At 52.2% G+C, this 16,124-nt stretch overlaps 6 protein-coding genes across 6 annotated transcripts; 4 read left to right on the top strand and 2 right to left on the bottom strand.

Moving 5' to 3' along the window:
- Window positions 1-454: 454 nt before the first annotated feature.
- Window positions 455-1,369, top strand: AYO20_02490 (hypothetical protein; the record flags this gene model as incomplete). The annotated part of the gene is made up of 2 exons (XM_022640794.1): window positions 455-671; window positions 729-1,369. The coding sequence occupies 2 exons, from the start codon at window positions 455-457 to the stop codon at window positions 1,367-1,369; spliced, it is 858 nt and encodes a 285-aa protein (XP_022503050.1).
- Window positions 1,370-3,117: 1,748 nt separating this feature from the next.
- AYO20_02489 (hypothetical protein) lies at window positions 3,118-5,514 on the bottom strand (the record flags this gene model as incomplete). The annotated part of the gene is made up of 1 exon (XM_022640793.1): window positions 3,118-5,514. The coding sequence occupies one exon, from the start codon at window positions 5,512-5,514 to the stop codon at window positions 3,118-3,120; it is 2,397 nt and encodes a 798-aa protein (XP_022503049.1).
- A 1,055-nt stretch (window positions 5,515-6,569) lies between these two features.
- Window positions 6,570-8,480, top strand: AYO20_02488 (hypothetical protein; the record flags this gene model as incomplete). The annotated part of the gene is made up of 1 exon (XM_022640792.1): window positions 6,570-8,480. One exon carries the CDS (start codon window positions 6,570-6,572, stop codon window positions 8,478-8,480), a length of 1,911 nt encoding a protein of 636 aa, XP_022503048.1.
- A 255-nt stretch (window positions 8,481-8,735) lies between these two features.
- AYO20_02487 (hypothetical protein) lies at window positions 8,736-9,810 on the bottom strand (the record flags this gene model as incomplete). Its single annotated transcript, XM_022640791.1, has 3 exons — window positions 8,736-9,469; window positions 9,543-9,562; window positions 9,635-9,810. 3 exons carry the CDS (start codon window positions 9,808-9,810, stop codon window positions 8,736-8,738), a joined length of 930 nt encoding a protein of 309 aa, XP_022503047.1.
- A 1,098-nt stretch (window positions 9,811-10,908) lies between these two features.
- Window positions 10,909-11,468, top strand: AYO20_02486 (hypothetical protein; the record flags this gene model as incomplete). The annotated part of the gene is made up of 2 exons (XM_022640790.1): window positions 10,909-11,115; window positions 11,142-11,468. 2 exons carry the CDS (start codon window positions 10,909-10,911, stop codon window positions 11,466-11,468), a joined length of 534 nt encoding a protein of 177 aa, XP_022503046.1.
- A 244-nt stretch (window positions 11,469-11,712) lies between these two features.
- On the top strand, window positions 11,713-15,351 carry AYO20_02485 (hypothetical protein; the record flags this gene model as incomplete). The annotated part of the gene is made up of 1 exon (XM_022640789.1): window positions 11,713-15,351. One exon carries the CDS (start codon window positions 11,713-11,715, stop codon window positions 15,349-15,351), a length of 3,639 nt encoding a protein of 1,212 aa, XP_022503045.1.
- Window positions 15,352-16,124: the final 773 nt, after the last annotated feature.

Here is a 16,124-nt window from a genome sequence, read left to right as displayed (position 1 = left end):
TCAGCTGGTGTTCTACGAGTCCACGACCTGTGTGCTGGGCTGATCCTGTTGACCAATAGTTGATCCATCGTCGCCGTTTCATCCGCCATCACCAGCGCGAACTTTGCAACATCTGCCTTGGCCGCAAGCCAAATCTCCCTGCCATGCTTCCTCGACCGCAGTAACTACTCGTCGTCAGACCATCTCGCTTCATCTGCTTATGCCGCATTGGTCCTTACTTTGGCTGACGTTTCACAGCTACTTTGGCGAGACTGAATCCTTCCCAGCCGTTGTCCCGGGCCTCACTTGTTTGCGGCCTTTTGTCACAATCACAAAAGTCGTCTTGCTCGTCCTCCCACACCGCAGGTCCGGTTTCCATTTTCCCTCTTTTGATCTTGCGTGCAAGCAACACACTCGTTTTCTAACCCTTCTCCTTGCTTTTCATGCCTGTTTCTCTGAAGTTTCCTTTGCAGCAATGAAGCTCCTCAGCCTGATGACCACGCTTGTGTGGTCTGCCCTACAATTTCACCAAGTCATAGCCTTGTCCAACATTACATTTTACTCTGACAACAAGTGCTCTCAATTCAAGACTGTGACGACAGGTCCAGACGATGGTACTTGTACACCTTTTCCGACAAACACGCAGGGTTTTCTTAGTTTCATGGTCACCAGTTTGGATCAGACATGTGCAGGTGAGTGCGGAGGAAGGGTTACCAAACATGTCTGAGGGGGATGCTGATATTTGCTAGTCACGGTATATGGCAGTGATGTCGCTTACTGCAGTTCAACGACTTTGTTCCTCGCTGCCTTCTCCGACTGCATGACCACAACCAACGTCAGTCAATTCTCTGTCGACTGCCAGAGCATTTCCGTTGCAACATCGGCCGAGCCATCCGTGGTTCCCTCTGGAGCTCCTGACCCTTCTCCGGTGTCGACGTCTGCTTCTTCCAACACCGACACAGGCCTTTCTGGGGGCGCCAAAGCTGGCATCGCTATTGCTGCGGCTGTGGGGGGCCTGTCACTTGTCGCCCTGATCGTCTTCTTGGTGGTCAGGGGCAACCGCCGGAAGCGACAAGATGGAGAGGTCGGTAGAGTTTTTGAAGCCGACAATACAATGGCTGCACCTCCCTATTCAGCCGAAATGCCAACCGACGAGAAGAAAGTCCCAGTGGAAATGCCGTCAGCAGTGATGGCCGTCGAAGCTCCAGGTGATGCGCACTGGCCAGCCCCGCAAGAGATGCCGGGCGATTACACACATTCAGAGATGGATGGGTCAAGTCCCTCACAGCCAAAGGACGATATCAAAACCGTGCTATCGTCCGAGGCTAAGACCCTTGTGGGATCGGACGCAAAGCTGGACATGAAGTCCAAGCCGAATTCACAGCCTTAACGCACTAGGCTCGCCCGTTGTGAGAGAGAATCTCTCTGCAGAGAATCAACGATTTCAGCAAAATTTCCCAAATGCGTATTTGATCAACATCCAAAATGTGGAACGTCGTATGAACAATGTGCCCTTGGACATGGACCTAGCCAGGGTGAATCCATCCAGTGTGGAGAACACTAACCGCTTTGTCGAACGGCGGAGTCCGATCCCTTTCCACCTTACGACGTCTTCCAAACTAAATGCTGACTCGACATCAATATTCCCCGTTATGACTACCGAGATCAAGGTGTCTATCAATAATGCATTGCAGATCGCGACTAAACATGTTCTTGTACATATGGGGAGTTCGGACGACGGGCTATGGACGGTGCCTTAGAGGATTTGGACAATCAATAAAAACCGGAGGCCGGACTCAACAGCTCTATCCCACTACTCAAAGCGATACTTTGCACCATGTCGCCGTGCATCTTGGTGCCCGATAACATCATGGTGGGGAGTTCCAGCGCAACAGTGGCTACAATCTTCGGCTCATAACGAGTGCAGAATGAAGAGAGTCACGAGTCCAGTTGATATCTCTTACCCACCTTGAAGGACTACTTGTACACCACGCCCTGTCTCTGCCTACGCGATACTTGCAGCCGTGTCTGTGTGCTAGTCTCTTCATCGTGACCGCCTTGAACAACATTTGGCCCAAGACTATGGAGGATGCCAGACCTCGGAGGCTCGTCGCTCGAGGTGATAGCAAGACGATATTGCCAGAACAAGCTATGCATTGAGACTCCTCCTTGGCCTACACACTCAAAAGAGATGCTCCAACCACTACGCTGCACGACTATTTGGCGGACATTCAAAGGAGTTTGGGTCAATGTAATGTTGCACGCAGCCGGAACCGGAACCAGAACCAGAAATGTTTGTTATTGTTCTAGAGCAAGCGATTTGATTGATTTGGATTTATTTGATTCGACTCTCCTATTTTTGAGTTCCCCACCATGTCCTCGACATGTTGACCCTTGTTACTGTTTCTCAACACCTCGATAAAAGTAGTTTGTCACATGTATCCGCGTGTACGGGTAGACACTCTGTACGAGGCTCCGACACCCGGAACATATGAACTCTATTATCTTTTCACACTCGGGCGATACGCTGCTATATCTTACTGTACTATACGATGCTTTGCTCCACTATACCATGTAGAGTACTGTGCTGTGCAGTGTTGTGCTGCTCATACGTATTTATTCTACATCTACCTCTACATCTAAATCTAGGACCTCGTCGTGTCCATCTACCCGTCTATCTACCTGGTGTACACGGTCTGTATTTAAGCTTGGATTTCAAAATGAACGAGTGAGAAAACGGGGGAGGATATCTCAATGTCAGCGCTTTATTTCTCTGTCTGGTTTCTCTGTCTGCATTTCTGTCTCTCTGCCTTCCTGTCTTTGAGCTTCTTTACTTTTCATTTTCTCATCTCAATTTCCGTCCTTTTTCTTCCCGTTTCACTCTGACTTTCGTCTGCCTTTTGTCTCCTCTCCTCTGCCCATGTAACCTCGGCGTGATTTTAACTGTCCGCGGTACCGAGGGCTGCGTAGCTGGGCGGTAAGCAGACGTGGGAATCTTTCGCGTGGTGTGAAAAATCCTCTGGGCTGTGCCACTCTACCATCAGTGTTGGAACCCACTGTCATCTCCAAAGTCCATGTGAAAACTCCCAGCACCTCAGTTCGGTCTCGTTGCTCCCATCCCCAGCAACACTCCTCCCTCTACTTCCGGCTTTGTGGGTTCTGCTCTTGCTCGCGCGCCCACCACTCGTGACAGCTCTTCAAAAGCTCCTCTTCGGCCTGCCTCAACCCCTTCTCCCGCGTGGACATTTCTTCCTTGACGATGGTAAACCTGCTCACGTCCCTGGGCTGTCCGAGATCCAGGAGGGGATCGAAGCCTTCATCGTCGACGCCGAGAGCGGCAACACCACCGATCACGTCATCAACCTCATACTCGTCGTCCTTGATCTCAGCTATCCTCCGGCCGTATGTGCGCGGCGCATAGTCCTCCAGCGTGTCCGGGCGGACGTATCCGTACAGCATGAACTTGAGGTAGTGCTTGTCGAAGCGTATCCCGCGCCTAAATGCTTCTCGGATGATCAACTGATCTGGCCGTAAAAGCATCTCCGGCCGCCGACCAAGTTGATGGGCGCTCCGGAGACCCCAGTACTCCAGCCGTCCCTTACCAATTCTGTGCGGCGGAATGCCAAAGATGCTCATCCCTAGCTCGTCCGGCAATGGTGTGTATTTGCACTTGACCCACTCTCTCAACGCGTCGAACCGGGTGGTCCAGATATCACGCTTTAGAACCCGCAGGATAGTGGTGAAACCACGCTGTGTCAGAAGTAGCTTTCTCATCCCATCTCTCTTCTCTCCAGAAACAGGGTCGTTGAGTCTCATGTCCAACTTCGTGAAGAAGCACGCCGAGAAGTACAGGTCCAAGTCCGTCATCATGTGCCGGTTATGGCAGTACCCGATGCGCCGAGCATTGTCGGGGATGTCAAGCATGAACCACAGTCTCTTGAGTGCTAACGCACATCTTGCCGGGAGAGGGATACCGTCTTCGGCAAAAACGGTCATGAGTTCATGGATGACCTTTTCGCGGTGCATAATCATCTTGAGCCATCGGAAAGAAGGTATCCGGCGAGGGATGCTGTGTGCTGCGAGACGGGCATTCGGGTGAGGGAGGCGCGCGGCAGGGTCCGAGCGGCAGAGATGTGCGAAGCTGCGGAACATAAACGCCCGGGCACTTTCGGGGGCTTTGGCGGTGGCTTGTGAGAGAATCACAGTTGTGAACCGCGTGTCAAGAATGGTATGGAAGTCCTTACTGATCGCGTACAGGTTAATCAAGTCCTTGACGGGCAGGTGTGCTGCCAGGGTGAAGCATAATTCGGGGTAGAGCAGGAAGCCCTGGAAGATGCTGAAATTCGGGTCACCCGTGTGCTGGTAGACATATGATGGAGGGGGAAGGATCGCTTCGGGTCTTTTACGCTTGAGAGATATGCGAGCGAATTGTTGGGCGTGTTCGATTCGGTTAGGCGACGTGTACATATGTTCTGGGACGAGGGAGTCTGAATTCACGAGATGGGGTGGTGTAATTGTGGTCACATGGATGCCGTGATGAGCCGGGGGACGTGGCATGCGTGAAGGGAATTTTCGAAGCCGACGACCGTATTCGTCCCTGTCCATGTCCACATAAGTACCGGTGACAGTTGTCGAGGGGTCTGTTGGCAGTGACTCCTTTCGTTGTCGGAGGGGACCAGTATCCGCATGGACGGTTTGCTGTGCGATTCGTGCTAGACCAGAACCCAGCGGGTGGCTTAGGCCATCACTTCCAGCTCGTTGCACGGTTGATGACGTGGGCACCATGTGCGACGTACGGAAGTTGAATGCATACTGTCCGCCAGCTGGAACAACATGAGGGTTGGTAGGGACACCACCAAAAGTGTAGCTATTTCCCAGGGGACCTGGGGGCTGAGGTGTCAGGATTGGGTTTGAGCTTGGAGTAGCCCCTTGTCCATGTGCATTCGAGCTTTGTGGACCAGATGGGAGAAGAGCCTCGACGCCGTAGATGGCATTTCTGCGTTTGTTCCTTGAACTTGTTTGATCCTCATCAGGTATACCTGAGTCTGCCTGTTGAGTTCCATCTGGTGTGACATTCTCTTGGTCGCTCTTACCAACATCCTCTTTATGTTGATCACCTTCAGAGTCAGAGCTCGTCTCCAAGTCTGTTTCAGCCTCACTGTCTGTAACATAAGGTTGTGGAGGGTCGTCGTGTCCATCAACTTGATGTTGATCATTGGCCGCAGGGTCTGCCTGGACCACGGAGCCATTCAATGTGGACTTTGGAGTTTGGCTTTGACCCACCAGATCAGAGGTCACATCATCAGCCTGTCGGTGGGCTGGAGTTGATGCTTGCACGACGGAAGGAGTTTGAACGTTGGACAGCAATGGGAGGCCATTAGTATCAGGCTGAGGATTGTCGTCCGTATTGTTGTCTGGCGAAGTCGCGTCGTTTGTCTGCGACTCCTTTCGGAACGGGTGCAAGATACTGCCAACTTTACTTTTGCCGTTACTGAAGAAGCGCGACTTCTTTTTCGGAGGTGGATTGTCGTCCATATTGACACGCGACAGAGAATGCTAGCACATAAGGATCAAAGAAAACAGACAAAATCCAAAGCATTGGTCATGGACAGGATGGTCAACACAGGTACCTGCAAGGTGGTAGTGAATGAAAATGAATAGGAAAGAGAACAATATCAAGACTTGACTGTTTGTTTGTTTGTTATTGGAGGTCAGGCAGAACACATTCAACATAGGCCCATGTTCACCTGCTTCGATTCACTTGCTGAGCCCGTGACCAACGCGTTTGTAGGCAGGGAGGGTCTTTGTCGTTTACGAGGACGGCCTCCTCGAAGTGAATGTGAGATTTCCCACATTGATCTGATTTTGTGTCTCATAGTGTAGCTGGTAAGGTGAGATTATCTCTCTAGTTCTAGAATGACGAGAAGAGCATGTTGCTTGCATAAAGTAATTAGAATTGAGAGGTCGTGGAGGTGTAGTGAAGGAGCTGACTGATATCACATGAGTGCGCAAACGTAGCAATATACGGTCAAGTACTCAAATCAGCCCGCATATCTAGTCTCCCTGGTCGGCTGTCCGCTGCGATCAAACTGCGATCAACGATCAACGATCCATTGGTGCCACTCTTTCTTGTTTCGCTCGCTTCAACATTCCTTCAATTCCATCTGCTCAATCACCATCGTCCCGTCGTCCTCGACTATCGTCAGTGGCGGGCACAAGCGGGTATCGATCTCCCACCACCTTTGAGATCTCGCTTCGGTCTAGTTCATTCTTTTCCCCATCCACCCAATCACTCTCTTTCGGTGCTGCCGTCCTGAACAGCCAAAAACTTGGAATAGATGGCCTAGATCAAGTTGCCAGAGGTGTAGTAACGAAGATGGTGCACTCTGGCGCCACAATGATCCGATTTTGGTTCCCACAATCGCCGCCACCCTGCGGGTTACTTTCTACTTGGTGTTTGCTGCTGTGGCTGAAAAATAGACATCGGTAGTAGCTCCTCAGACTATGGTTACCTTGACATGTAGCTCCCCAGAGAGCCCTTCTGCCTTGCCTATGCTGACCACTCGAGTTCCTAGCTGTAGACAACTAATATGTCCTTGAGTCCGAGAGACAGTGTGGCCGAGACCGAGCACCATATTGGACACCTTCTTGACAGTGCCATCCACGTGAAAGACAGGGCAAAGGCAAAGACAAAACAACTGCTTTCCCCTGCTCAGACTAATGCGTCTTCTGGTGACGAAGAGGACATCTTTTCAGATGCAGCATTCGATCCTGCGAGAGTGCTTCAGAATACATCACCAAAAGAGAAGAAGTCGACGACTGAGGCACTCCATGATGGTTTTAAGAGCGTCAAATATCTGAGCACACACCCACGACGGGTGTTGCGTAGCAAAGCTACTCACATTGCCGCCGGGAAACTTGGAAAACGCCATCCGACCCTGACTGTCGACCAAGATCAGGAACTTCTAGATGCCCACGACGCTCTGGCTCGCGCAGTTTCGAGTGAGCCGTCGGATGCTGACACCAGTGCAGTCCCCTCCGAGCTGGATGAAGCCCATCATCGCGTACACAAGATTGAACATCAAAGAGAAAGCTTGCAGACAGCCTGGATACTTGGGCGACACGTTTCCCGTGTTAAGGTTGTTCGTCCGATATCGCGTCCCGAACGGTCTCAATTTAGAAATGGGGAAAGGTTTGAGTGGGAGAGATATCTCGGCTACATGGTTCTCTATTACACCCGCAACTTCACGACCGGTTACATCGACGACTTTGATTCCCCACCGTTTGATCTTGAAGACCTCACGCGCATCATTGAACGGATTGCCATCACATCAGCGCCCTGGCAGTCCTTTCTTGTCGACGTCCGACATATCTACATGTGGAAATCACCCGCTCGGACAGCGAAATGGCTGGCTCTCTATTGTGTTCTGTGGTACACCCAACATATTGTGGGCTACCTCTACTTTTACATCATCTACTCCACCTTGCGCAACAGGTTCCGCCCGCGCTCTGTACAGGCGGTGCGAGATAGTGTGAGCAGAGCCTTTGACCGGGAAGCGCGCGTACAAGCATGGGGCGAACTTATCCAGAGACATGGACAGCATGACTGGCTGGAACCGTTGTTGGACGAGGTTGGCCCGACTATTCAGCTACAGCTCGGTGATCTGGCGAATTTTCTCGAGATCCTGTTGAACTTTCACAGGTGGGAACGGCCGAACATGACGCTGGCGACGCTCTTCTTTTTCGCTTGCTGTCTTCTCATCACGTTGTGTGCAGACATGGCATTCTGCGTCAAGCTCGTATGGTTCGTATTTGGCGGTGCGTTTTTCCTCACGTACCCCATCGCAACCAACTTTCCCAGATACAGGTTGTTATTGTCACATTTCCGATGGGTGTTTTGGGACATTCCCACACACGCGGAACTGGCGGTGCTGAGACTGCAAGAAAAGGCGGCAGAGAAGGACGAGGCTGATTTGACAGAGTTTGAATTGAGAGACAACGATTCTGGCCATGAAGGGATAGATGATGAGGACGATGACGAAGACCAGAGCGAGTCTCCTCCACTGCAGAGACTGGGCGAAAGAGGCTATGCGTTCCGAATCTACGACAACGCCAAAGGACGCACACGCCTGGTAGTTAGCAGGACAGGTCTCGCACTCGATTCCAAGGATGGAGAAGAAGACCGGAGCTACCCGTTCGCCTCTCTCTCCGAGATGCGCAAGCTCGACAGCGTCGACGTGCACTCGGACTCTACGCTCAAGAACCTCAAACACCTGCACTCGCGCTCCGCCAAGGCATTGCAGCTCTTTTTCCTCGATGACGACAACGACAACGACACGGGTGTCACGATTCTCTTAAGCCCTGTGGATCGGGACCGCGTCTTCAACCTTGTCCTCGCGTGGAGCGGGCTGCGGTGGCAGTGTTTGCAGATGGAGAGGCATAATAGCGCAGCTAGCCAGAGGAGTAACCTAGATAGGGCCATCAAGAGGGCATTTCATTGAGTTTTCATCCCACACTACGATGACTTATGCAGAGCATAGAGTAAAGAGGTCGGTGTAGAGACTGTGTTACTTCTCGAAGAAACATCATCTATGTACGTCGTCGATAGCCCACTTCGACCATAGACTAATCCTCTTGACCGTCATGCTATAGCCACGGCACGCCGTTACAGCATGGTACACATCACCAAGTCCCTACCGAGGCGGCCATCTTCAAGCTCATATTCCATTGGATTTCTTGGCTCCCTCGTCACCATTTTAATGTCGATAGGCACCAACCCAGCGTCGCCACCAGGCCACGAAATCCACCGTGGAGACATCGATCCCCAACTTCTGCAGCTCACCCGTGTCGAGGTGGCAGTCATACGGCCTCAGCGTGCCATCCGGGCCCGGCTTCCCTCCGTCCTTGTCAGGTACGATCCCGTCCATGGGGAGACCCATGATCTCGGCGAATTTCTGGGTGATTTCGTATTTTGTCATGCGATCCCCGCTGGAGAACTGCAGGATGCGTGGGAGCTCGTCCGGGTGTTGTGCAGTTGTGTAGAGTCTGGCGATGTCGAGACACACCCGGGCCACGTCCTCGACGTTCGTGGGATAGCGGATCGCCCAGTCATCCATCTTTATTTTTTCATTCTGCGACTTCCACAGACTGTCCACCAGGATGTTGACCGCTGACTCTTTGTTGTTTTCTCTGGGAGAGGTCGGGCCGTACAGCACGGGGACTCTCAAGACGACGGTGTTTGGGAATTGGAGGACCGCCGTCTCCCCGTCGAGTTTGGTCTGGCCGTACACGTTGGTGGGTTTCGGGGTGTCGGTGGGTTTATAGGGCGCTTGACCCTGCACGCCGGGGAAGACGTAGTCCGTGGAGATGTAGATGAAGAAGGCATCATGTTTGGCAGCGCAAGAGGCGAGGAGTTCGGTCGCTGTGACATTCAGTCTGCGTGCTGCCTCTGGGTTCTGAGTGCACGAGTCTGGTTGCCTATCCGCGGCGCCTGTGGCATGTTAGCTATAAGTGACTTTCGCAGGTAGCATTTCTGGCAGTGAGGGAGAGGAGGCGGCTTCTACAGTGGACGATGACTTGAGGTCTGAGAGCCTTGTGTTAGTAATTGTTGCTGTAAGCTTTAAATCGCGCGGTCTATAACGAGGTACTCTCATACTTGACCTCGTCGAACAATTTGGTGACGGCATCTGCATCTTGGATGTCCACTTTGCGGACTGCCCCCGATGCGCGGTTGAAGCCTGTCCCGGTTGCGTTCCATCCAGCATCGGAAAAGACCTTGAGCACTTGACGGCCCAGGAATCCAGACGCACCCGTGACGAGCGCGGCTGGCATTTTGGAAGTGGCCGCGGGTAGTGAGTGATGCTGAAGTGGAAGGGTGTAGGTTGAGGGAAGTTGGAGCTTCATACTTTTCGGCATAGAGGCACCACCAAGGATGTGCTTATCATCCCTCCAAGCCGCAGTTAAGTCAGGCATACGACACCCTCTTCTTCTCGACGGTGATGAGGACAGGGTCAAAGTGTCCCAAACAATTCATGCTACTGATAACACGGTATCTATGCAGTGTCCTGCTTTCAAATCTCATCCAGCTCTGCCACATCGCAGCTGTTGCCTTTGCCTGTTCACTACCAGTTTCCAGTGTCCTTGCTCCAGCTTTGGCCGTATGGTCCACTCTCGTGTGTTTGTCCTCTTCTCCATATCTTCGCTCAAGGCGCTGAGATGATGAAAAGGTAAAGAGTTATGGTTCCAAATATTCCCAAGCGACCCGAAGGCCGAATGGAGTGGTCAAGTAGGTAGTTTTCAACTAGCAAAAAACACAGCTTCGGTTTCTGTACAACATAGACATTAGCATTGGAGTCTTGATGATATGAACAAAGACTTTGGTTGGACTTTGTTGGTGGGAAACTTACAAAACCTCATGAGCTGCGTACTGCCCTTGCACTTGGATGGGAAAAAAAAAAGAGAAGACGGCGTCGAAGACGCAGGGATGAGGAACTCATACTTATACCCAGGGCGAAAGATTATTCCTTGGCGTTTTCTCCTCGCCAAGCAATGGTACCCAAGGCGCCAAGTTGCTAGTATTAGGCAGCCGTACTGGCGCGTAGTAGGTAGTCATGGCCCCGCACTTAAACCGCCAAGAAATCGACAACCATGTGAACTATCTACCTGCGTACCATCTACCTGCGTACCTGCGTCAACAATCATGTCGTGAACTCTGATACAATTATGATTGAATGTTAGAGCCGAAGCTGCCGCGAATGTTTTGTATGAAGTGGCATTCGGCTTCAACTACTCGGTAAGCTGGGTCGATCGCCATCGTCCTCACAGAATGATTTCAAGCAAAGCCCGGAACACTCAAAATACTAAGGCTGTGATCCTGACCTCACTTTTTGCTTTCTGAATTATCAGAGACACGCTCGCTGCTGGTCCAAGATGGACAAATACACTCGCTCCTCAATTGCCTCCTCTTCAAGGTCTTCTGGCTCATCGAGGCAGGCACCTGGCCATGAGACACGGTTCAATCACTCGCAAAGTCATGCAACCAAGAAGACGCCGGCTCACGAACCCGAGATCATTGTGCTATCTGACTCGGACGAGGAGTCACCGAGTGATCAAACTCCCGTTGGAAGCCCTCGAGTTGTAAGGCAAGGATTAACGCGGAACAGTACCACCGAAAAGCCGTTGAATATAGCACAGGAAATGATGCCAGAACAGCCACCGCCATCGCTTTCCTCACAGGTACCGACACCAATGCCACCGGCACCTATCCTGGAGTCTCAAACTCTTGCGAACCCATCAACGACAAGGTCGCCACACACTTCCTCATCAATGCCACTCGGGATGGGGCGGCGGCATCTACAGACAGTCTCAAAGCCATACCCTCTGTCCGCAATGTCAACACAGCCTTCACCACCAACAAGGTCGACACCACATCCCCTAAGAACTCTCCTACCAAAACCATCGAGGGATCCGCGGCTGCCTTCGACTTCTAAGTGGCCAGCTAATTTATCACCATCCAACCCACCGCCAAAAAAACCCTCAGCAGTACACTCAAACCCAGTTAGCCCAGAGCAAGCGCGGGCACGTCCAGCAGATTTGCCAGGGGCAGGTCCCTCGGAACCTCCACTACCCACGATTCTTCCCAGCACTCAAGTTTCTGCTACTGCGCGGCTTCGCGAAGTAAGCGAAGAGCCGGCAGCATTAAGGCCTCCTGATGGACTATCAGATAATCAGACCATGCCGTCTACTTCTCTTAGGAAGAGCTTCGTTCCATCTGGAGGCTCTATGCCTGCCAGTGAACAACTTTCCGAACTCAGGAAGACTGATCTGTCAACAGTTCGCAAAACTCCTGAATCGAGAACCATTAATCACGAAAAATCACCATCATCATCCAGATTCGCCGTCTCCTCTCCTTCGAGGGAAGACAGACATAAGTCGCCTCTTACGCAAAACAAGCAAAAGGACGGCACTCCTAGTGACAACGCAAAGCCACTTCGACATCGCCCAACAGAGGTGTCAGATAGAGTCATTTGCGATAATTGTGCACAGCATGGCTTCGAGTGCGACGGTCAGTCACCGATTTGCGGTCTCTGCAAGGAACACGGAGTGGCATGCTCCTACCGAAGGGTAAAAGGCCCCACAAAGGGACCTCCATCCTCGGTGTTAATGTCGAAACTGGCAACGCCGGCTGAAATTACAACAGCAGGAGCCACCGAAAGGCCGAGTCGTGGAGAGGACCGGTCGTCGTCTGAGAGCGTGTCCGGCGATTTAGATGAGGAGAAAGGGACTGGGACAAGCAGCCCCGAATTAATACAAGGACAGCCACTAAGGCTTGCATTTCGTCCAGCGGAATCACGAGATGCACACAGCGAACAGGACGAGCCAAGTGGTCAGCAGTCCCAAGAGGACATCGTGATGGAAATGGGGGAAGAAAATATTGACAAGGCTTCGTCCCGCATGAGCAAGGATGACCGGTCCTCGGACACCAGAAGTATCTCGTCTGGGTCTTCGATACGCTCGGCAGGAGGAGGGACAATCCGTCCCCACGTGAAGATTTTCAAATCGCTTATGGAAAGCTGCCACCAAAAGTTGCGCGCCTCGCAGCAGGCAGCCGTCAAGGCCGCTCTGCGGCAGATCAGTATCGACGAGGCGAAATATCCCGGTCCCGACCTTGACCCTAATCGTCCAGATCCTTTCGCGGCGATTACTGCGGAGAGGCGGAGAGCTCAGAAGGACCGGCGACCGTCTACAAAGGACTATCTTCCGGATCCTGTCGCGACGCTTACTAAGGAAAGGCAGAGAGCTGGGAAAGACCGGCGACCATCTGCAAAGCACGACGGCAAGCTCCAAGGGGCTCCTCCGAAGCCCCTTGGCGGCGGGGCGCCGATGTTGCCAAAATTCCGGTCCGTTGGCAGGGTGAACGCGAGCTTTCTTGCACCAAACTATCGGACGGCGAATCACAGAGCCTACGACATGGAAGACGAGACCGAAGATCCAGACGCCAGCAGAAAGTACGAAGAGTTTGAAGAACGACACAAGATCGACTTTCCGGGCATGGCGAAACAGCGCAAGTGTCAAGAACTAGTCTGGCTTTGGCAGCCCTGGATCGAAGATGTCTTCAGCATGCTTGAAATACAGAGGAGTGATGTTCTTTACTTCTATGTGCAAGACCACTTTGAACCCGACAGACAGATCGAGCTCGATTGGCCGGAGGCTTCCCGCCAGGCATGGACAAAAGAGCAAAAGCGTCGGTGTAAGATGTGCGGCCTAGCTGACCCTGAGAGTCGGCAGAGAGATTTAGTTGAGCAATTCGAGCGTCTGCCACGGCCCGATGATCGAAGGCTTGTTTTCGCAGGCCTGCTGGCCTACGCCTTTCATGAGCAGGCTGGGTCAAGTTTGTGGCATATTTCCTTTGGCGGGATAATACAACCCCGGTATCCGGATTCCCTCACAGCCTCAGCGCAAACTTCTGACCTCTGCTTGATCTGTTTTCGCCATAATTGCCCAGATCATGGCGCATATGTGGAGCCCGCAAATGAGATGCCCCCAGATGAGGAATCCCGAGATGAGGAATCCCCAGATGAGGAGCCTCCAGGTGAGGAAGCTCTGGATGAGGAAGCCTCGGACGAAAGTGAAGATATGGAAACACCCAGAGCATTCATCAATGATCCGGAATCCGATCGCAACATACGCAAGTTTGTGTCACGACCGAGTACCAAGCTCAGCGTCGAAGGCGACACCCATCTATGCGGAATCTTCTGCGTGGACCCGTCGACGGGCTTGCGACAGCTACTAGGGCGACAACCCGAAGGATATGTCGGTGGCGCCAAACGGATGCCAGAAAGCTACGTGAGGCCCGTGTTGGCGGATGACGAGTTTTGCTGTTCGTCGTGCTTTTGGGATGTCAATAACCGGCGTGATATCACGGTGTCAGAGGTAAAATTTCAGCCATTCTTGTCGCAGTCCCAAAAGGCCACGGTCGACAGTCTTATGCGGTTCTATCTCCACAATCAACGAGGCCCCTGCCTGATCTCGAGAGTTGTCAAGGACGTGGGCTGCATGATGGTCTTCAATCATATCATTTTCTCCATCTTCCGAGTCAAGCATTCTATTGATCCATCCCTCTCCGATGCCGAGATCAGTCCTGCTCAACCAGAGGCAAGCGCGGTACCACCCAACCAAAAGAAAAAGAAGAACAAGAAGAATCGGGTGCCAATAATCGATGTATCGAACAGCGCAGAATTACATACGCGTGAACCGTTCGTTCCTTGTCACCACAAAGGACCGTGCCAGGACAACCCGGCATGCTCATGTGCGAAAGCCAAGGTACACTGCGAATGGTTTTGCGGGTGTGACATCGAATGCAAACGGCGTTTTCGAGGGTGCAACTGCAAAGCCAGTGTGAAGAAGACTTGCTTCCAGGACGCCCGGTGCGAATGCTGGAAGTTAAATCGTGAATGCGATCCCCATCTCTGCCTCAAATGTGGCGTGCTTGACGTTCTGGATTCTTTCAACAAGTACCGGGTCGACAATCGTCAGGGTCGTTGCAGAAATAACCGGATCCAATTGGGCCTGCCTGCGAAGACAACAAAGGCGCCCAGCCAGGTCCAGGGCTACGGGCTTTACAGCGTAACCAGCATTCCAAGGAGCGAATTTATCGGCGAATATGTTGGTGAGGTGGTCAGTAGACAGGAGGCCGACAGAAGAGGCTCACTCTACCATCTTCAAAATCAAGAATACCTCTTCAATCTCAACGCGTTTCAGGAGATTGATGCGTCAGTTGTCGGCAACAAAATGAGATTTATGAACAACTCGCAAAAAGACGAGTTCATCAACGTGGATCCCAAAAGTCTCCTGTGCAGTGGGCAGGTCCGGATCGGATTGTTTGCGAGACGTAATATCCGGGCGGGAGAAGAGCTGCTGTGGAAATACGGCTACAGTGATGAACATGTCAAGAATTTCTGGGAGCCAGGAGATAAGCCATCTAACGAGAGAGCACTGATTCCTCTTTCTCATGAACGTCTAGGACGAACCACAGGAACAAATATGCTTGCAGGAGAGGGCAGCGACGTTGGGCAAGAGCAGCGCAGCCAGTCTCCGGTGGTCGCGCCAGTGCAAAAGCGCAAGAGGGAGGTTTCCGAGAGCACTGAGTCAAGTCCGAGCAACGATGACGAAGAGGCGGACAGCTCAGGGGGGGAGACGGTGCGAGCTCTTGCAAATGTCGAAATCGACGATTCGGAGGATGAAGATTATGAGGGCGAAGACGATGCATTTGGAGAGGATGACCTGGACGAAGAATTAGATGACGGTGGTCCGCAGAAACGAAGAGTAAACGTCCAACGGCACAGCAGAGGCACCAAGGGTAGACGACGATAAAGACAGCAGAACAACGGAGTCAACGGGAAAAATAATACGCTATGGCAAAAAACGATGGCAGGGATCCAACACGAAACCAGAATAATTGGGGAAGCATGTCACGCTTCCAGGTGAAGGAGAATACCAACCGTCGCGCATTCTGTTTGAGACGGCGGAGCAGCCCCAGGAAAGGAAGAGGCGAGCCAGTCCTCCGTACCTACCGAGTATACCTTTTCTATCCAAGCTCATTGACCATGTGTGGGTCTCTGATGTGCCTCGTGGAGATCGGCCAGGAACAAAGGAAGCTTGCCGCGAATGAAAGGAACCGATGTTCACTTGCTGGACGGATCAGCACTTATTGCACCTGCAGGGTTTTCGTGACGGGCATTTGATCGCGGTGCTAGCTAAGGCACCTTGTAGTACTGTAGAGGTTAGTTTTCACCAGGACAGACTAGCCGGGACGGTGGCGGTGCTACAGTACATACCAACCCGTAACTTTAGCGGCCAATATTAGCCTGTTGAGCAGATTGATGCTGCAATGGTGGTGGTGGTGGTGGTGGTGGTGGTGGCTGGACGTCCCACGCCTCTCGTAATGGGTACCCCGCGGTGCCAAAGGTCTTCAGAATAAAGAAAGACGCGTATTGTTTAGACGATCTTGACGCCTCAGCTTTGTTCCATGGAGAGCGAACTTGATGGGCTGATCTTTTTGATCTTTCGATCTTTTGATGCAATCCGATGACGTGAGCGGCGTGGACAAAGTGGCTGGCCCCACCAGGGTTGCTCTAGTTACTCGG

The sequence above is a fragment of the Fonsecaea nubica genome (assembly GCF_001646965.1).
Source record: "Fonsecaea nubica strain CBS 269.64 chromosome Unknown Scaff11, whole genome shotgun sequence".
Lineage (NCBI taxonomy): Eukaryota > Fungi > Ascomycota > Eurotiomycetes > Chaetothyriales > Herpotrichiellaceae > Fonsecaea > Fonsecaea nubica.
This window is presented reverse-complemented; position numbering and strand designations above follow the sequence as displayed.